Below are 22324 nucleotides of genomic sequence, written 5' to 3'. Positions count from 1 at the left end.
CTTTTTTTGTCTTACGATCTTTTCTAAAAATAATTTTAAGATACCTTGCCTTTCTTTAACAGCTCGAATTCTAGTAGTGATATTCCTATACCTTGCAACTCATAATTTAATTTAATTATAATTATTATAACATATCTTCAAAATTAAGATTTCAATATATTAATATTAACTTTTAACATTTAAGAATCATAATAATTACAGTAATGAAAGACGAAGAACCCTTTTTTAAGTTACGATCATTTTAGTATATCCCTGATCATTATATTATTACTCGGAAGAAGTTTATATTTCCATAACATATCACGTTACAAGAAACGTTCGGATATTCTTCCTCTTCCTCCTGAAGCAAAACAGAGCGTTATCCAGTGCACTGATAATAGGAAGTTCGGGCGGTTTGTCGAATATGCGCGGCTGTTTTCGCGAATCCGAAACTTCGGCTATCGGTTGCACGTGGCTGAACTTTGAAACTGCAGCCTCACGCTACCGGAGCAGTTTGGTTCAATTTCGTACCCGAAACTGAAATCGATGCTATCGATCGGACCCGCATGAGTGGAATTCGCACGTGCTGCACCGTTTCGACTCGATGACCATATAACGATTATTCTCCGAATGGATTTTGATTAAAAGTAAGTCATTCTAAAAATATTTTCAAAATATTATATGATGTATAACGACATAAGATTCTTTCGTGAAAGAAAAATATTATTATTATATATTATTATATATACATACAAATATAATAAGAGAAACAATATATATATTTTTTAATCGAGGCAAGAATTATTTCTATGTGAAAGAGAGTTTGAAAACTTTCATTCTATGAGAATACGACTCAAGCAACAAAGAGAAATATCACGATGAGAATTCGCTCTCTACGGTGCGCCAGGCAACGTAAACGCAGCGATACAATTCTCCATTCTAACTGAAGTACGTGGTAAGCCGCAGTGCACCGCAGTAACAATAATTTAGCGCGATTAGTCGCCAACGTCGGTCTCTTTGAATGCACCAACTATCGGCCTTGCCCTCTCTCTCTCTCTCTTTCTATACATACATGTATATATATATATATATCCGTTCCTGTCCGTCTGTTTGTCTGTCTCTCTCTCTGATTCACTTTCCTAGCAATACCAAAACGCCACATCAAATCCTGAAGTTGATTTCACGATGGAATTGCTGCCTATCGCTTGCAAACGGACGTCAGCTTTATCGATTCACATGTACAAGCTCGTTCGTTCCTGCAAGACAAAGCATTCTCATTGTGCTCTACTAAGCATCGTACCGATACCGACAGTTTTCTTGTTTATTAGACATATCCACAGAGAATAGTTCTCTGTGGATTTGTTTTCGACTTAATGAATAGTTCAGAATTCATACTCTCATATGTGAAAATTGAAACAAAATTTGCGTATTAATTATCTTTTTGTTCTATTAAAATAATAATAAAAAAAAAAGAAACGTTCGCTGCAGAATAAGGAAAAAATAAAAGAGACTATTTAATAAAAAAATAAATGACATAGTATTATCATTATAACGATGCTAATGCGTTAACAGAAATAAAGAGAGAAAAAGAGTACATGGCTGATAAAATCAAACGACGTGTGTATGCCATTTGGTAAATTTCATGGTTCTGGGAAGTATCGTTAAGTAAAAAAAAAGAGACTGGGAGGTTCCAGAATGAAAAGAAGATTAGAAAAAAAGAAAAAGAAAACGAGAGAGAGAGAGAGAGAGAGAGAGATACATAGACGATGCGGGTGAAAATTGAATCCCAGGCAAAGATTAGACGGTCTCTAGCTAGTGAGATTGCTTCAAAGCGAACGAAAAAAAAAGGATGGAAATAGAAGTGAAGTATGGCGAACAGGCAACACCCGGCCAGACTAAGAGGAGGAGGAGATGGAATAGTGGAGGTGGAGATGGAGTAGTGGAGGTGGAGGTGGAGGTAGAGGAGTATGCGTATTCGTTACTAGGAAGCAACGGCAGAGGCATTTTGACGTTTATACCATGATGGCTCGTGCTTTGATGCTTTAACCAAGGATATACTGGGCATTAAATTTTCTATCTACCTATCTCTTTCCATGGGGTATCACAGAGGATATTGAGCAGGATACGTAACTACGAGTTACATCAAGGGTATGTACCTTTCGCAAAGGGCCAACCCCTCTGTTTCTCTCTGATTAAAGTATGAAAATCCACAAAGCATAGGAACGCTAAGCGAAACGAGCAAGATGAGCTCTAGAAGGGGTAAGTTGAGAGAAGCTAGCTAGCATACAGTGTATGAACATTAACGACCTTGAAATGGGAAAAATTTAACGATTTTGTTCGAAAGCATCATCCTAACGATTCTACCGATTCTTCTTCTTTTCCACTATTCATTCCTCTTGCCTTTTTCTTTATTTATTTTCACGGAACAAGCGCATAATCATCTTTGAAAAACACAGACTTTATATGCGTATCTAAATCTACATGTATACGTTTGAGTATGAATACATATCCTCATCGTGAAACTTTTTATTGAAACTTAAATAACAAACCGTTAGAATGAATAATAAATCGAAAACTCCGGTTTCCTCTTTAATTTTCCTGCATCCCGTATTTTTGTTGTTTCAAAACGGTGTAGCAGTTTTCGGATTATTATAAGCATTATTTGCGGTAATTGCATTCTTTATTCATATGAACGCTTTGTTAGCTTCGAGCCGTATAACTTCACGAAGTCAGAACCCTTTCTTTGTGGATACCCATGTACATGACTCTCGACTCGCTTTAATAAGAAATGGTAAGGGAAAGAGAAAGAATGAGAGAGAGAGAGAGAGAGAGAGAGAGAGAGAGAGAGAGAGATAGAGAGAGAGGCGAACATGGTTGCGAAGTACAACACAAATGGTGCTTCGGGGAATTGACGAGAATGTTTCCCTTAGATTCGAGATTAGAACCGTTTCGTGGACAACTAACACCTCGAAAGCCTATAATCAATTTTATAAAGAAATCCCAGTTCGCAAATATTTTAAAAGTGGTAGAGAGAAAAATTAGTAGAATTAAAATATTTATTTACAATAAATAATAGATAATGATTTCGATAGATGTTAGGAACCAATAATAAAAAGTTCATTAAAAAAAAAAAAAGATATAGTTGATTATAGTCGTACGTTAATTCAGTGTATTATTAAGCATATTTACAAAATACACACCCTCGTGCACTAATTTGAAATTCACAGATATATAAATTTTTTGTTCTTTTTCAAGCTCTCTCTCTCTCTCTCTCTCTCTCTCTCTCTCTCTCTCTCTCTCTCTCTTCGGCCGGTTGGCATAAACCCAACTAATCCCACAGACATAAACCGATCCGCTAAGTAGATCCTTTTGCCGAGGATTCTCGTGATGACCCAGCTTACACGTTTCTGTCTCTCCTGGATTTCGTCCAGAAAACAAGTAAACGGTTTCCCGCTAACTGTTAATTTCTTTAAACATTATCTTTGTTGTTATTATTATATTATTCATGTTCCCGTATATTAGTATTTGGAATAAAGTCATAAAAAAAAATTTTCTCGTTTAATTTCAATAATATAAATTCGAAAATACCGAAAAATTTTTATTCGACGAGTTTGTCCTTAGAAAAATTGTTTTGGCAAAGAAAGAAAGAAAAAAAGTCGTGAAAAAAAAAGAAATGCATGATCGCGAAGAACGTTGAGACGAAGAGATACCTGTGCAGAGAAAGAACACGGAGAAAAGCGAAAATGAAAATGCAGCGTAGGAAGGTTTTCACGCAGGAAGGAAAAAGGGCATAATGTATGGCGCCAGGAAGAGAGAAGCGTTATATTCTCAGTTTTAGAATCGGATAAAGGAACGTACTCCATGTCCGAATAATAAAAACTGCGCTTTTCTCATAACTACCTACGCACACTGATTTTTAGTTTTCTTGTTAGTAAAAAATATTTTATAATTTCTTTTTTGCTTTAAAGAAAAATAGAGGAAATAAAAGATTTTCAAATCGATAATTGAAAATACCGCTAACATGGATAAGAAAATATGGAAATCATTCGAAGTTATATCATTAGAGTACCCATACTGAGAGCTATCTACGTTGGATGGCAACGTATATATAAGCGTAAAAATATTTTACGCTACCTCGGCGTTTACCTTTAAATTAGCTCGGGGGAAAGGTCGGTGTATGAGAATCGTGCTCGCTTCGTCGTTCCAAGATTAAACTTGCAGCAATATAAATGATTATTATCGTCAAGCGTGTATCGGGGCACTTTCTATAACAAATCCCGAGAGTAATTTTCGCTCTCTTGAATCGATACTAAGGCCAAGATGGCCCTTTGTTTCTGATCGTTTCGTATTCAAAAAAAAACGACTATCCAGAAAAAGGACTATTAAATTAATGAAGTCAACTTTTAACTCCATTATGTGGTCTACTTATGAAATATAAATTGTGAAATGTCATTGAACAGTGAAATTAAAATCTGAATAAAAGAATGTCAAATATTCAACGTTTTAGTAATTTTAATTATAAAAATATTTCACGGATTCCACAGATAGGAATTCTCAATTTGGAGATCTATCGAAAAGCTCCAGAAAGGGCACTGAATTTCGGGTTATCCATGAATGACAAGGAAAGAACGAGTTTCAACGGTAAGACAGGAGCCAACGGTAGGAAATCGAAGCATGTGGTCGACTGAATGGGAATCTGCCAATGTCACAGAAATTTTCCGATCACGAACGTATCTAGATACATCCTGGACAGGAAATCGTCTCTCCGAATCGGGTCGTGACCGATTCAGGAACTCGTGGTACATTCGGCCATCTTCCTCGCGTTCCTCTGAAAAATTGGCAAGTAGAAGTCGTTTTCAACGAGAGAAAATAAGTGAGAGATAGTTCGACCTCATTACAATACTCCATAAAATCTCGAAGAATTTATTGCAACATGATAATTTAACTCGATCTGGATTTATTTAAATTTATCGAAAAATGTCAAACGGATGTTTCGACGGGGGGAAAGAAACGAAGTTTGCTTTTTCGTTCACTTCATAAAATATGTACCTATGTTGGCGGCTATGTAACAACACGTCCACAAAATGAATCCAACGAGAGAACGGTGAGAGAGCAATTATAAATCACCTGTGTTTCGATCGAAGTGGAATTACTGGGCGTGCGGTAGCCCGTCAAACTTTCTCGATTGCTAAACGAAATGCGAGCTTTAAAGCTCGTTTCACATGGGCACTCGCGGTTATGCTCGCCAAAGTGTGCTTTCATCGAAATAATTCTCGATCCATTTTTACGTATAAAAGGCTAATTGATATTTCACCGATCTACGCCGACGAGTGGAGTGTCGTTATTAACGTTGATGCGTATAACAAGAGTACTCACTTTGCTGATGTCCACTAAAATGCTCTCCCTCTTTCCCTTTCTCTTTCTCTCTCTCTCTCTCTATCTCTCGCTTGGTCTCGCTCTCATCGTTTCGAAATGTAAAGTATCGAATCGATCATCGCTCTCATATAAATGAAACTATCATATCGGCGTATATATTTAATATTCACACAAATATAAGAATGGTATTTTGAAAATATTAATTTATATTCTCCATTACTGTTTATCGATCAGTCACAGGGTCTTTCGCGTATATGAACGTTTAGGATAAAAAGCATAATTTTGTATTCATAGAAAGCTTTTTATTTTTGTTTTATAATCAATTACATATTACATAGTTAGCAAATCACAGAAAAAATTACATTTATTTGTCATATTAATTATAAAATAGCTTCAAAATATGTGTCTATATTTATGTCTGATGATTCTACATAATGTAATTCCTCAAGTATTAAATAAGTTTTTATGTCTTTATATTTTTCTTCGTTCGTTACTGTATTCAAGTTTCATTCTGTATTGGATATTTAAGAAACAATATAAATTTAATAGACATTGTAGGATTCGTTGGGTAATAAAGTCTGGACCGAGACTCAAATCCGGATCTGCCATTTTCCAGGCGGGTGCTCTAACCATCAAGCTATCCAGGCCCTTCTGTCAACCTCTCCATGAATCCCTACTTATATGAAATGGACTTGCCCCCACAATATTGATACGAAAAAGTTCATTTTTTACCGAAATGTCACTAAAATCTTCAACTCGGTCTATTGTACAGGTAGTCATAATTGAACCCACTAAAGATAATGAACATATCAATAACGAATAACGATTTAGATTATTTTCTTCATTTTGAGTAAATTTGGGAAAATAATTTTGACAATAAGTTCAGTGTATCAAAAACTAATATACATAATATGGTGGTACTTTTTTCAAAAGTCACTTTAAAATTTATAAAAATTTTATATACCGAATTTAAAAAATTCTTATTATTTCATTAAAATTATTTATTGATTTTAAAGGATACATCAATATTAAAATCAAATAAAAGGAATAAGTGCCTATAGCACTTGTTTAATAATTTTTGGATTAAACTTTACGCTTGAATTTTAACAATAATTTAATATATTCAATAAAAATAATATGTAATATTAATATTGTTATTAATGTTTCACGATTTAAGATTTTTTAAATCTTACACTTGGAATTTTTGATATTTTGTCCATTCCACGAAATACTGTGAGCCAAGCATAAGGTAAAGATCTACGTAGATAATCTTATCTCAAAAGAAGATGGACGTCGGTAAACGGGATTGGTCAGCCGAAAACCATTCGAACTTTAAATCGGCCGTAGCCAAGAGAAGGTACCATCTCTCTTTCTTTCCTTCATGCCTTCGCGATCCTAGCCTAAGTTACTGCACGTACAACGAGAGCAGTAAATTTTCGAGAAGCTATCACGTCGAAGCAGGTCGAAACTATTCCACGTAAGGACTCGAAGGAGTCCTTGAGTTAGGTAAAGCGATGTCAGAAGGAATGACCGGTTGGAAGATCAGCGATTTCCGGAAAACGAGGCTGAAAGGAGATTACGTATGTGCCAATACTCTTGGAATCTGAGAATCGGAGACTTCTCGTTTTCCAACAGTACACGTACATAGGGACCTTGCACACATATACCTGCACGTATATACATAAACTTAACAGGAACGTCGTTTCTTTTTCACTACGCAAAAGGTTGCCCTCGTTGCCCCCAAAAAGAAAGTACTTTCGTTGATCGAGCGCTAGTGCTTTTCTACCAAAATACTTCTCATTTGTTTTCTCGCCATACAATTGGCCTTCCGTAGAGAAGTTACAGCTTTTTCTTTACCTCTCTGTTTCTCTCATTCGCTCCTTTCCATTTTACGAGAAAATTACGACCAAGAGAAAATCGTCAAATTAAATGAATAAATAGAAACAAATGCGCACAAATTATTCCGATCGTAACTGTATCACATTGTTCCTATTGAAAATAGCTAATATTACATTCAATCCGTGAGTGTTTCTCTAATTAACTAATTTCTATCGACATTTATAACCAGGTTGCAACGCGAAATATCTATCATGGATTTTCGGATTATACGATGCAAAATCTTGGCTTTGGTAAAAGAAACATTCATGAGGAATCGTGTATACTGAAAACTGCAAGTTTCTACCGTTCTTCCCTCTTCTTTCCTTCTTCGCTCTATCTCACAACTCAGATTGAGTAGGAAGGAAACATTCAAATCACGTTCGCACTCGTCACAACGCCCTTTAAATCGAGGTATTTCAGACGAATGTCGCATACTCGAAGGAATTCACAAAATGTATTACTGTCTAGGCTAATTCAAGTGGTAGACATTCAAAAAGACAAGTCTCTCTCTCTCTCTCCCTCTCTCTCTCTTCCTTTCTCTCTCTCGCCGTTTCTCATATTCGTATGTCATCGGAACTCACCAGGAAGAACGTATTATTCTCGACTTGATCCATCTAATCTCTATATATTTCTCAGAGATCAGAGTAATGGTTAATTTCGTTGATAACTTTCCTTCACCAAGAATAAATTATATATTTGACGATAACGAATTGGGAATAAGTTTGATTGGATTGCATTTGAGGAAGATCGATTCCTTCGATTGATGAGAAACTCGAAATAAATTGACGAAGATTCACTCTCTATTTTCTCCCTTTTTCTATCCTTTTTCTTAATATATTCTTGATTATATTTCTATCTCTATTTGTCTGTCCCTTTCTTTCTTTTTCTCTTTCCCTATTATTGTATTCTTCGGTCTTTTCATCTATCACTATCTATCACACTTTCTTTCTCGCCAGATTCCTCTCTGGCCTCTTACCCTCTATACCATCTCTTTTAAGCCTCCATAGTAAAGACAAAAAGATGAAAAAGTAGGGTCGACGGTAATCCAAACTGGGACACTATGGATTCACTCGAAGCTTCGGTCTGAGGAGCCTCTCTCGAGCCACTTCCGTTCACGATCTCCGGAGGCGAAAACGTTTGAGAAAGGGGATAGGCTTTGCGGAAATTGGAAGTTTCTTCTTTCTCTTTGCCATGAGGAACAAGGTAAACCGTTTAAAAGGCGATGCGGAGACAAAAAGAGAGGGAGAGAGAGAGAAAAAAGCCAATAACCCGCGAGCGACTGGATTTTGCGGCAACAGGGGATTCCAGATGGAAAGAAGGAAACAGAAATAGAGAGAAAGAGAAATCTCCTCGAAGTTGATTCGTCTTACTATCAAGAGCGACGATTCGAGCGTGTTCTTGATGAAAAGCTTAAACGATTCTTCACAAGTAATCATTTTCGTGAACCTTCCAGATTGTTCGAATTAATATAATTAATGTTTTCATTAAAATATGGTGCCTAAATAAATAAATGCATCATTTCATACTCTTTTGATAATATTACTTGCGAACTCAATCTTTTAGTATGAAATTTTTTAAAAGCTCCTACGATAGGCAACATTGATATACAGTCGTGTAAATATATGTTGCTTGCTATTAGGGACTTAAGATATTAATCCAAACGAAATTATTGAGTTATATATATATATATATATAAATGATGTACTTCGTTATCCTGAGAAAGAATCATTTGTCCCCGATGATCCATTCTTACGATATTTCACGGAGTACAAAGTTTCGTCGGGAATAAAAGAAAGGACCTTGACAGTTCACATAAGCGATAGCTCAAAGACGTTAAGAAGATACGTAGTGGATAAGGAGGGTGAGTAATCTTTCATGGCGCAGTCAGGATTCATGAGGGAGGAAGAGAGACGGATAAAGATAGAAATAAAGAATAGGTGTATAGCGAATACCCAGCTTTTAAGATATACCCATATATCATGCAATGAGTATTATATAAAATGGCACATATGAGAAAAGAAAAAAAAATGATATAAGACGAGAGCATTTTTTGCAATTTCCCTTTGTTTTGTGAAGATTTCAATATATATATCAGATATATAAGATATATATATATATATATATATATATATATATATATGTATATATGTATGCTTCAGTATTAATCAAGACACAAATAAATAATTTTCTGATATCGTTTCTAACTAATCACTTGCCTGTCATTTATATCCTTTTAAAATGTAGAAATCGTTCCGATTTAATAGTGTAAATACGCAAATTGTGAACTTACGAATCAGCGTTTTATCGAATAACGACACGTCTTTATAATCATTTCTCGATTATTTCTCGAGTTTGACACGTTTCAATTATTTCGAATATAGGCTTAGATTATTAATGGGAATCTCGACTACCTAAATCTACCTGAATTCTACCTGATTCTCGACTGACTAGAAAATCTCATTACTCTGACGCCGTTCAAAAACCGTTTATGATGAAGAAGCTTCAAGTCAAACAGAACAAAGAACACGGAGAAAATTTCTTATTGCTCTATAAGAAGATGGATGTATTTTTCTTTTATGACTATATTCGTATCTGCATATTTCTCTCTTTTCCTATGTGTATGAATACATAATATTACATGTACTAAAATATACAGTGTGTAAATATATATATATTATACATGGATGATTCTACAAAAATAAGAATTGTTTGCTTCTTACTTTTTATACTTTAATTGAATTATATTTTCAATACAAAGGAAAATAAGTAAATAAAAAATAAAGGAAAATATAAGCAAATAATGAAAAATGGACAAGAAATAACGTATTTATTTTCAAAAATTATCTTATAAAAAATTCTCAGTACTTTGTTGTGTCAGAAATCCAAAGTTTAAATTAGAACAGATTATTATGAAACAGTTTTAGAATTATATACAATTTTACGTATGAATTATATATAAATGATCATGAATACGTTTTAAAAATGAACTAATTTACATTAGTCACTAATATCAACAACAATTTCATTTATTTTATTAAATTTTATGTTATTGATAAATAACATCATTAAACTTTGTACCAAGTTTTAATTCTCAATTCTCTGATATTAGAAACATTTGCATTATAATGCCATGTACGCTCTCAACGAAATAGCCACTTGAACCAAATGAATGACTTTAAAGTGCAGTTAGTGCGCGTCATAAGTTCGCCGAATTGTCGCCATTTTTGTTCATTTTATTTCGATAAAATATATATGATCTGTTGAGCATGTTTTAAGTCAATTAATTTTTAACTGGTAAGTGTTATCTTAAAACTTTATTGTTTTTGATAACTTTATAATTTTATCTTTCAAGTTTTCCTCAACTATTTCAATCTCTATATAATTTAAACGAGATTTTAATTAAGAAATTGATAAATGTATATTAAAACAAATGTATTTTTGTATTTAAAGAGCATTTCGCATTGATTCTTGACAGTTATTATTCTATATTACTGTTATTCAATTTATAATTAGTTTTTTCTGTCAAAACCATTAGAAAATGGCGTTAAAGAAAAAACTAAGCAGAGAATAAATGTTGATTATTTTTCGAAGGCTTCAATCTATTTATTTTTTTTTTTTGTTTTCAGATTTTAAATTAAAAATTAATTTATTATGACTGATACTAGTATTTAATTTTTTATGTCAAATTTATCTAAAATGATATTTAGGAATATCCCGAGTCACTGATTTTGCGATTCAACTGAATATCATATCCTTTATTTTAAATTCGGCTGAATACTGAAGCTTCAGCTGAATTATCCATTTATATTATATCACATAAACGGTATACTCAATAGTCTTATTTTGATCTTCTGTTTGAGTCCGTTATTTACATCACGATATTGTACATTTATTAAAAAAGTCTGCTATAAATATACCTGATAAAGGAATAAAAAATATATATTTTGAAAACACAATATTTATTTAATATTCATTTATTTTTTTTTTTATTTCTATATTAAAATTTACAAAATACAGGTATTAATTAAATATGCAAAATCAACTTTTAGCAAATTGTAACGTAATAAAATTAGTTTTCTTAATTTATTGAAAGCAATCCATTTCTTTTAGTTTCATACATATATATTTCCAACTTCAGAAATAACTTTCGCTATATACATTTATACGTAGTTCTGAAATGAATTATCTTACGCTATCACACAAAATAGGCGACGTGGATTTCCACTCTTTCCATCACACTAATGAATTGTCAGTTCTCTTTAACAAAGGTTTATTGAAGTTTATATTCGATAGAGTGGTTCGAGATATTTGACGTTTGGTCGTAATAATCCTCTGCCAAACATTTTTATGAATTCTCTTTTAACGAAACAAAAGCATTCTGTTTTAACAGAAATTGATGTAGGATGAGCATATATTTTTTTTATTTTACGATAAATTTGACATTTCAATGATATTTTTCTTATGAACTTGTTTTATTTTTTAATAATTTGTAAAATTATTCGGTATTCGATCAAATTATCGATCAAATATCGAATCTAGCCAAATATAAAAAAAATTTATGCCGATTCCCAATTTCGTAGCTATTTTGTTAAGTTATAATAATTAATTAATAATAAGTAATTAATAAGTAATAATAATTAATTTACTTTTAACATAACAGATATAAAAATTATTTTCATGTTGATCGTATAGATTTTCTAATTATTTTCCTATGAAAGGGACAAACTTGTGATTGCAAGTATAGAAAATTTTTTTTAGTGAAAGAAAGTTTTTATTTAAACTACAAAATTTTAAATACTTATTCTTTAATTTTCAATTTATATTTCAGTTCCGTAGAAATCTTCTCAGTTCACTGTCTTTTGAAAAAACGTTTATAAAATTATAAATACATATTTTATTGATTAAGCACTTTTTTAACATTAATGATATATTTTATTTCATATCATAACCCAATTAAAATCCATTAAATATATTGAAAGAGATGTAGACAAAAATACTATTAAATAATTCCTATTTTTGTAGCATCATCTATATTATTACGTATTTTATTTTTATCTATGCATAATATTATATATAAAAAAAAGTTGCATATATACATATAAACGTGTGTTTTTCTTTTATATACGTATAATATTAAATATTCAAATGGACGCTCAGGATATACATACGTATATATAAATACGTATATGTCTATAGAATATTACAAATGAACAGATATGCATATACATATATGTTTTCGTATATAGGTACAAGACCAGTTTCCTCTCGCCACAGCGTTAAAATCGTTTCACGTAGAAGCAAAACGTTTCCGCGCTTTATTACCACGAGCTATTGCGTGAGAGAGTCTGAGCATGCACGTATGCGCAAGAAAGTCTACGCGGCCGGTCGTTGCTCTCGAGAAACGTACTACCATGCACGCGTTTAGATCAAAATGATGTCTGCCTCGTAAAGTGCACTTATCACTTGGGGAGAGAGAGAGAAAGAGAGAGAGAGAGAGAGAGAGAGAGAGAGAGAGAGAGAAAGAGAGAGAGAGAGAGAGAGAGAGAGTAAAAGGAAGATGAATTCTTAACCACTTCTTTCTCTCGATGCATTTTAATTCTCGCCTCGTAACGTCCCACTATGCTGATATATTTCTATTCCCACGAGTAATAACTAATTTTTGTCGAGTTTTTTTTCTCTTTCTCTCCGGTAAATATTCCTCGTTAAAAAGCTCACGATACGTACTGCTTTTCGTTAAAGATCCGTCGTGAATTAATTTATTTTAAAACATTAATAAAAATCATTTTGAATAAGAAATTTTCTCAGAGTAGTTACGTAGTTAAAAAATATTATGAAATTTATTGTGTGATGGATAAAAATGAGTACGTATAAAAATAAAATTAAACGCGAATTAAGCGGTGAAATTTATTACAAAAAAAAAAAAAAAAGAAGGATAAATACAAGAAAATTAATTGAGACAAAAGGATCAATACGTTGAGTATATAATGAACAAAAAAGAAAAAGAGAGAGAATGAGAAAGAGAGAAGAAAATAAAAATGGCGTATCATGGGACAGTGACTTTGAAAATGTAGTCTGTAACGATCATGTAATAAAAAAGTTTAATGAACCATCGAGACTATATAACCGGAATCAAATAAAATATATCTACTTTCTGTATCTTTAGAAATTCGTAGATTTCACGTAAAGAGTAAAAGTTCATGTTATTTTATGTCATTTGTCATAAAACGATGGGGAAAGAATAGAACTTGATAGTGAGTACGTCATTCGAATGATATCATCATAGTAAGAAAAAGTTTTATGATTCTTTGAAAAAGTTTTCACTACTCGAAATTTATTAATACTCCGTTGTCAAATTAGGAAAAGGTTCGTAAATACCCTCCTTTAAATCGATAAAAAAATTTGCATACTCTCTCTCTCTCTCTTTCTTCCGTTTTCTCTCTCCTTCTTTTTTGCGATTTAAAGTGAATTAAATCGAGCGAGACCGCTATAAACCGATACCACTACCCATAAAACATTCTGCAAACTGAATTCAAAATGGCGAAGTTTTCAACGAAAGGTGACCGCGAGTTGAAACTCCATACGAAGAAAGAAGTAGCCTTTAAAATGGTTTTCCTCTCTTGCAACTTTCTACGATCTCTCGTTGCGAGGATATTCACTTGGAGGAATCGCGATTCCGAGAATTTATATGGGCGGCGAATATCCACGAATGAATGGTGAGAACGCCTTTCGATGAGAAATGTGAGGATATCAAACCTGTCCACCGTGTTTTTCTTTCATCATATACGTAAATTAATTCTATTATTTCGACGAATTTTATTAATGAGACAAACAAATTTTCATTATTCCCTCACGCATACAATAGATCGATTGCTTGTTAAATAAACTACATATATATGTAGTTTACCGACTAAACCTGTATTAATGTATTAACATGCGAAAGATGTATTTTATGAAATAAATAAATAAAGATAAAATAAATATATTTACTCTGAGAAAAAAGAAGGATAAAAACGAAATTGTAAGGATTAAATCCAAAAGTTGTTTTTATTTCGTTTGTGTCTCCTCGAAACTGATCCTCGGCGTGTTATTGCCCAGAACACTTCGTAGAAACAAAACAATATAGATTAATATCAAGTTTTATCGATTCTCCATAACCTTCTCATACGCTTACTTCGGTGAAGTCAAATATTGTACTTTATCTCTCTTTATTGACAAACAACTTAGACTGCTTAAAATTGAAATTTTTATATTTCTTAAAATTGAAAAGTGTAACAAGATAGATAAAAAATCAAATAGTTCTGAATAAATTAATGAATTTTAAATAAAACAAAGGAAATGTACAATACTTAATAACAATGAGAAACAAATGACTTTTTCATTATTCTTTAATAATGAAAAAAGTTAAATCTCTTCATAACGAATTAACAAGTTAATTAAATAATAATTTAACAGATCGTAATAATTTCTATAGAATCCGTAAAAAATAGTAGTAGAAACAGCTATTTAAAAAATTGCAACACTTATTACCGTACAAAATTGAATTAAAGTTCCTATTTTCGTAAAAAAGTAATTCGAAGCAGATAACACGTCTACTACGAATTTTGGATTATGACGAACTCCTAACACCGAATAAATGCATCCATACTGAGTGTCATAAATGATTCTTTTTCTCCTCGTCGTTTAAATTCGATTAGTATGTTGTAATTCATTGACGAATAAAAGACCGTTTAACAAAAACAAAAATTAATCTTTACTTATGAAATCACTTTAATTTCACAGTCAGTCGATTTTAAAGAGAAAATATTCAATTCGAATGTTTGATATTTTAAATGGAAAAGAAAAAAGAAATTGTTTTGCAGGAAAAAGCAACTTTCTTAGATCAGACGGGTGATAACAAACGAACGAAGTCATAGTGTTAGTAAGGCAAAAAGGATCTACTTTATGTACGCTAATCGGATTTCCAAGAAAAGCTATCTCTTTCCTCGACTATACCCAATATATAGTTTTGTAGCTATATAGAAGTCCAGATTTTCGATAATCTATGCAGTCTGGAGCATTCGTATGAAACGTCTTTCTCAATCGGGTTCTCAAAAAAAGTAACTGCATGGCGTATTTTGTAAATGAATCCTGGTCTTGTGGAAACAGCCTACTTTTTTTTAGCATCCTGCAAACTTTTCCATGCTTATTCACAATAATATATGTCATAAATATACGTATATCGTCACTAAAGATGAGCTTAACGCCTTTCTTATGCGTTTCACAGAAAGTATTTAAGTATTACGTACGATACCTTACGAGCTGAGCCCATAAAAGTGCTTCTCCTAGGAAAAATGTGAAGCTGATACAAGGAGTACGAAACATTCTGCCATGAGGGAAAACTGACTATATTTGCACATGTGTCGAGCTTTAAATCGTCTTCCAGAGCTTTTCTCAGAGCTTTCTTGAGTTGCCTGCATGCGATGCATAACTCGGACTACGGCGATTCAGAAGTAGAATCGAAAAGTATAGATGGTCAAACGAAACTATCAAACCGTGTATTTTCCTCACCCTTTCTTTCAACTTATTCGCGTTCATCTATAAAAGGAAATATTTTCAGTACTTTAACAGGAATTTTATGTTTTATTTTACGAGTCACGGAATTATATCATTACTTTATTTCAAAAATTATTAATAACAATTATTAATTGTTAAATAATTAATCTTTTACTTTACATTGTTATTTAATTATTTGCGTTATTTAAAATATTCTTTTCGTTTCTTCTATTCGTTTCGACATACGACTTATAACATAAATATAATAAGATAATATTTAATTTTACTTAATCGAACGTGTAAATTCCGTGGCAGTCAGTGTTTTCTTTCTTCAAAACAAAATTTCTTCTATTATAAGAGACGATCATACGTTGAAATTGTTTAACTCCAGTTATTAAAAGATTCTATTAAATATGTAAATCTTGTAAAAACAATCAAATAAAAGATTACAAAGAGATTATAAATTTGATATCAACTAAAATGATTGTAATATAGTAAATAAAACATATTTTTATGAAAAATATTTCTCGCTACTGAAAAGGTATCTCTAATCGTTTGTTATATCTGAATTCATACGTACGGAAGTGGCAAGAATAAAGTTAAATTAATGTGCCTCTGGAGTGAACTCGTCGCTTGGTTGCTGACTGAGAAAAATATAGATAGAGATAGGTAGAGAGAGAAAGAGAGAGAAAGAGAGAGAGAGAGAGAGAGAGAGAGAGAGAGAAAGGACGGAAAGGGAGGGTTACGCTATACGTTTCCGTTGCATCAAAACCGGACGTTACGCAGACGGGGAACAGTTAATGTCTACAACGACAGCAATGTCGCCGCGGGTGACTATTCAACGAACGTCCTCCCCTATAGGGTGTTTCCCTGTGAGATTAAATAAACGATGCGTATGTATATCTTCTCTCCCGAGTATATAATGGAAATGCACGCTCAAGATTCTCCCTTCGGCCATCTTATTTACTCGCTTAATTATAACGAACGATATATCTCTGTCTATCTCTTTCTCTCTTTATCTTTAATGATCTTTACAATTCAACGAAACTCTCCGTATAACTCTAACTACGATAAGCTTCAAATAAAATTTGCATGCTAAACGTTTCAGTCAAACGAGAACTACACTTGATTAGATATATTCGTATAATTTTATACGGTTGTCATACATAAACTGTTAATAAATTAATTTATTTATTAAAAATGTATACGATATATATATATATATATATATATATATATATATAATTTAATACGTTTACTATGTACTTAAATGGTTGATAAATATTAAGTTAAATTTTATTAATGACTATTTTATCTACGATAATATATTCAAAAGAGTTACAATTACACAGTACAATTAATTCTGTTTTCCAGATGAAGCTCGTAAATACGAGAGAGTAAAGGGAACTGTAATCACGGATATGACGATACGATGATGCGAGATCCGCAAAGACGGAAACGAAGTGCTGGGAGTCGGCGAAGTCTGACTGTTATAATTCAGGCTCTGCTGATACAAAATCTCAGCGTTTTAAGAGCCATAGGACAAACATCTGAATGTCCGCCAACGGAATCCATTCCAGGTTGTCCTTGCTATAATTTCCAGGATGGTCTCTTCCTCGAATGTTCTGGCGCCACGGAGGAGACCCTACGGAGTACTTTACAAGCTGTTCTAATGGCGAGTGGTAAGAGTGTAATTTAATTATAAAAGAAAAACGTGTGTGAGATAAGTCTAGAGAAATATTGAAAAAATTAATACAAATTTTATTAAATCTTATGTAATAACAATGAAACGTGATCACGTGATCAAAGTTTCTCATCGCAGTTTGATAAAATATTCGATACTCAAATATATCTAATGATGTTATATCGACATCGGATAATTTTAAAAATCTATTCTCATTAAAGATAAAATAGAAAAAAAAAAAAGGAACAACTGACTTTCGAATCTTTTCAGGAACAGATACGATAATACAGTCGTTGAGCGTCTACGAACTGGATAAAAGCATCGAAGTACTGAAAGAAGGCAGCTTCCCGGCGGAAACACAAATAAGACATCTGCAAATATCGCATTCGTCGCTGAAAGAGATCAACGAGGACGCCTTTTCCAATCTGAGGAAAAGCTTAGAATCCTTAGCTCTCTTGTCCGGACGTTTGACACATGTGCCACAGAAAGCGTTGTCCGATTTAAAAAAACTCGATGTCCTTCACCTTGAATCGAATTTGATTCAAGATCTTTCTTCGTACTGTTTCTATGGTCTGAAATTATTGAAATTGAGTTTAAAGAGCAATCAAATCTTGAAGATATCGGAATATGCGTTCGCTGGACTGGAGGATAGTCTAAGCGATTTGGACCTAGCCGAGAATAAGCTCAAGTTATTTCCGATGGCACCACTTAGGAGACTCGAAAGTTTGGCTTCTCTTCGACTTTCCTATAACGAAATCTCTGAATTACCGGACGATGGTTACAGTCTCCTCGGTTCCTTACTGATTCTCGATCTAAGTAGCAATAATTTTGAAAAATTGTCAGAGAATTGTTTCAGACCTTGTCCCATATTACATACTCTTTCCCTTTACTACAATTCCATCGAAACAATTCACAAAGATGCTTTTATATCGTTGAAAGACTTGGAATCGATAGACCTAAGTCACAATAAAATAGTCCTTCTCGACGTGACTACTTTTAGAAGCAACGAGAGACTCCGAACGATCGATCTCAGCCACAATCATATCCATTATATAGGTGGGGTATTCGCGAGACTACCGGAATTGAGAGAACTTTATCTCGCGGAAAACAATATTCTCGAAATTCCTGGAGATGCGTTCGCCGGTAGTGTCAGTCTCGCTGTGGTTTATCTTCAACAAAATGCTATCAGAAGAATTGACGCGAAGGGTTTAGCCAGTCTGACTCAACTGGCACAATTACATCTAAGCAACAATTACATCGAAAAGGTACCACGAGATTTTCTCGATCATTGTGAAAATCTTTCGTCGTTGTCTTTGGACGGCAACAAAATTCGAGAACTTCAACCGGGCACTTTCGTTAAGTTGCATCAATTAAGAGAATTAAGACTGCAGGACAATCAAATAACCGAAGTAAAAAGAGGAGTATTTTCACCGTTACCCGCTTTGCTCGAGCTTCATCTCCAGAATAATGCGATCACGGATATGGAGACTGGCGCGCTAAGAACACTGAATAGTCTTCAACACGTTAACTTGCAAGGAAATCAGCTGACGATGCTCGGCGACGTCTTTCAGCTATCTACTTCCGAATCTTCATCCGGTGGAAGTTCTCTGGTGTCGATTCAATTGGACAGCAATGCTCTGGCCGTCTTGCATAACGATTCTTTACGCGGACAAGCTTCCGTTAGAATTATGTGGCTCGGCCATAATAAATTAACACACTTGCAAGCTCCTCTCTTCCGAGACTTGCTCTTGGTTGAACGACTGTACTTAACAAATAACTCCATATCTAAGATCGAGGATTCCGCGTTTCAACCGATGCAAGCACTGAAATTTCTCGAGCTAAGTATGAATAAGCTCGGTCATGTAACTGCACGCACCTTTTCTGAACTTCACAAACTCGAGGAATTGTATCTCCAGGACAATGGACTTCGCAGATTGGATCCTTATGCTCTGACAGCTCTAAAAAAATTACGAGTGTTGGATTTAGCGAATAATCATCTCGCTGTACTACAAGAAACAATGTTTCAAGAGGATCTACCAATAGAAACGCTCAATTTGAAGAATTGCTCTATAACGAGTTTAGAAAATGGCGTCTTCGGTGGCCTCCTGAATTTGTCTTACCTCAATTTAGAAGATAATTTGATAACCGCCAGCGCTCTTATTCGTCTCCATGTGCCAGGACTTCGAACATTGCTCGCCTCCGGAAATAATTTCAGTCACATCATGGAACGCAGTCTAAACGGCCTGCCTTCCCTTCAGGAGCTCATCATTGACGATGCAAAAATATCGAAATTACCCGAGACGATTTTCCATTTTAATAGAAATTTGGCACGGCTGCATCTCAATCGGAATCTTCTCAGAGTTCTACCACCTGGCATCTTCGACAGATTGTTATCACTTCGTGAGATTCGTTTAGATCGCAACCGATTTCTGGACATTCCCTATTCCGCATTGGCAAACGCCCTCAACCTTGAAATACTCACATTATCCAACAATGAGATAGTTAATGTGGACGTGGCCAGTTTTGTTAGTTTAAAGTATTTGAGAGAATTGGATTTGAGCCACAATCGGATAGACACAATGTCTGGCTTTGCCATAGCCAATCTATCCCATTTGCTCTCCGTGGATCTCAGCCACAATTACTTGAACGCTTTACCTGCTAACTTTTTTGCACATTCGTCGATGTTACGACGCGTCAACCTATCAGAAAATAAATTCCGGCAAATACCAGCGGTAGCTCTATCCGGACAAAATCTCCCCGGTCTCGCCTGGCTGAATCTAACAAGAAATCCGCTCAATAGAATTCATGATCTACCCTCGGAGGCTATGTATCCAATCCTACAAGAGATACACATATCTGGTACCAATCTGAGCATCGTCACGTCACAAGATTTCGAAGCTTTTCCGGCTCTTCAACACCTCTTTCTAGGTCAAAATTGCATCCTAAGAGTATCTCCAGGAGCATTTCGTAGCTTACCAAATCTATTGACCCTCCATCTAGGTATGAACAGCCTAGAGATTTTACCGAAAGAGAGGCTCCAAGGTATGGAGCATCTGCGAGTACTGAATCTCACGCACAATCGATTAAAGGAACTCGAGGAATTTCCAAAGGATCTTAAGTCTCTTCAGGTACTGGACCTATCCTACAACCAGATCGGTATCGTTGGCAAAGTGACGTTCAAGAATTTAATTAGTCTGGTCGAGCTGCATCTCTATGGTAACTGGATAAACGCGATCTCCAGCGAAGCATTTAAGCCTTTGAAGAAACTACGGCTTCTCGATCTAAGTAGAAATTACTTGGAGAACCTTCCACTGAACGCTTTCCGACCTCTCGAGACACAAATACGAAGTCTTCGAGCCGAAGGTAACTTGAGGTCTTATAAATTAACATGTACACAGTCCTATTCCACTCTCTCCTCGGTGTTATCTTCAAATATTAGACTCTCCATGATTACATTTACCGCGAAGATTATTGACATTTAACAAGTATCAAGTAAACCAATCAATTTCAAACAAAATTTCGTGATATTGTAATATATTAACTAATTTTTTATAAACAAATAATTCAATATCTAGAAGAATTACAATAATTATAAAACGGTACGAAGTATTAATTAACTGTTTACTTTAGTTCTTATTGTCAAATTAATTAAATTTTATGAATTTTAAAAAATTTATTGATCTGTATGAATATTTATTGTATCTGCGTGAATATTTCTGTTAATCTTTTGTTTTTTCTTGTTAATTTCGTAAATTATATAACTGATTTTTTTATTTATATTATATCTATATTCTAGAAAATTTCCAAAAGTATGCGTATACTCATTATTTATAAAAAATGAATTAATAAATTACAATTTCATGAAGTCTTGTTTGAAATTGATTAATGTAAGAATACTTTCTACGGCCACTGTAAATAATAACGAGAATTCTTATCGTTTATGAATAAGAACTTGATTAACTAATTGCAACATTAGCTATAACGATAATTGCTATAACGATAAGTATTCTCACCTAAAACGTTCCTGACTTTTCTTGATTTCTTGGTTTCTGAATAAAATATTCATGCGAATCTCTAAACGCAGTATCCAGAACATTTATATGTATGAATCGACTATCGATCCAAGCGAAGTTGCTGCCAGTTGTATTCGCAATCCAATCATATCGCCGGTCACGTACCGTCGTCTCGAATCGATACCCAGTATTACGACAATCAAACAAGCCCGGCTTTACTGTCCTACCCCATCCTCTTATCAAAGTTTACCGGCTAATCTCCCATCGAGCTTGAAGACCCAACAGACGTTTCCTCTAATCTCTTCCACGAAATCTCCGAACACCTGACGCCTACTCTCTTTACGAATCATCCCGATTTTTACCTCTTCACTATCAATCCAAGTATCGATTGAAATAAGATGATAAATCTCATTGGGTCTAACTTTCACAGAAAATCCCTTACATTGTGGCTGCGAGTCACAGGAATTGTGGGAATGGTTGAGAGATCATCAGAAGTTGGTCGGTGGAGTAGGTCGTGGTCGCGGCCGTGGAAGAAACGGCGTCGGAATGGGTGACGTCGAGGGTGGTTTACTGAAATGCGAACAGCCACCGGAGCTTCGTGGACTTGTCTTTCTTGATCTCGACCCTCATGCCTTTTGTTCCGCTCCTCTTGTCCTCAAACTCGCAATCCAGGATATACAACCTTTCTCGGTGTTGGTATCATGGCAAAGCAGGAATCATTCGGGACTTCATGGTTACCAAGTGGCCTATCATGCATTGGATAATGTCGCCGAGGTGAGTGTTAGTTTCTTTCTAAACTTACATATTCTATAAGTGCAAATGAAAAACTGTAATAGAATCGGAGATTAATCGTTCGATTACA

At 34.1% G+C, this 22324-nt stretch overlaps 1 protein-coding gene across 16 annotated transcripts in view; it reads left to right on the top strand.

Annotated features, from left to right (window-relative positions):
* The window catches only part of LOC124957711 (chaoptin-like), a 67954-nt gene that overhangs the window by 43767 nt on the left and 1863 nt on the right, over positions 1-22324 (top strand). For 12 of the 16 annotated variants that reach the window (XM_047514906.1, XM_047514899.1, XM_047514901.1 and 9 more), the window contains 3 exons: positions 17140-17447; positions 17720-20812; positions 21893-22242. In XM_047514906.1, the coding sequence (XP_047370862.1) occupies positions 17198-17447; positions 17720-20812; positions 21893-22242 (3693 nt within the window). In that variant the 5' untranslated portion in view covers positions 17140-17197. Of the gene's footprint in view, positions 1-380; positions 627-821; positions 2128-17139; positions 17448-17719; positions 20813-21892; positions 22243-22324 lie in introns of those variants that run through there. The other 4 variants (XM_047514911.1, XM_047514912.1, XM_047514908.1 and 1 more) reach the window with 3 other exon arrangements.

This window comes from Vespa velutina, chromosome 2, assembly GCF_912470025.1.
Source record: "Vespa velutina chromosome 2, iVesVel2.1, whole genome shotgun sequence".
Lineage (NCBI taxonomy): Eukaryota > Metazoa > Arthropoda > Insecta > Hymenoptera > Vespidae > Vespa > Vespa velutina.
Note: the sequence above shows the minus strand (reverse complement) of the source record. Positions and strands in the feature narration are given on the sequence as shown.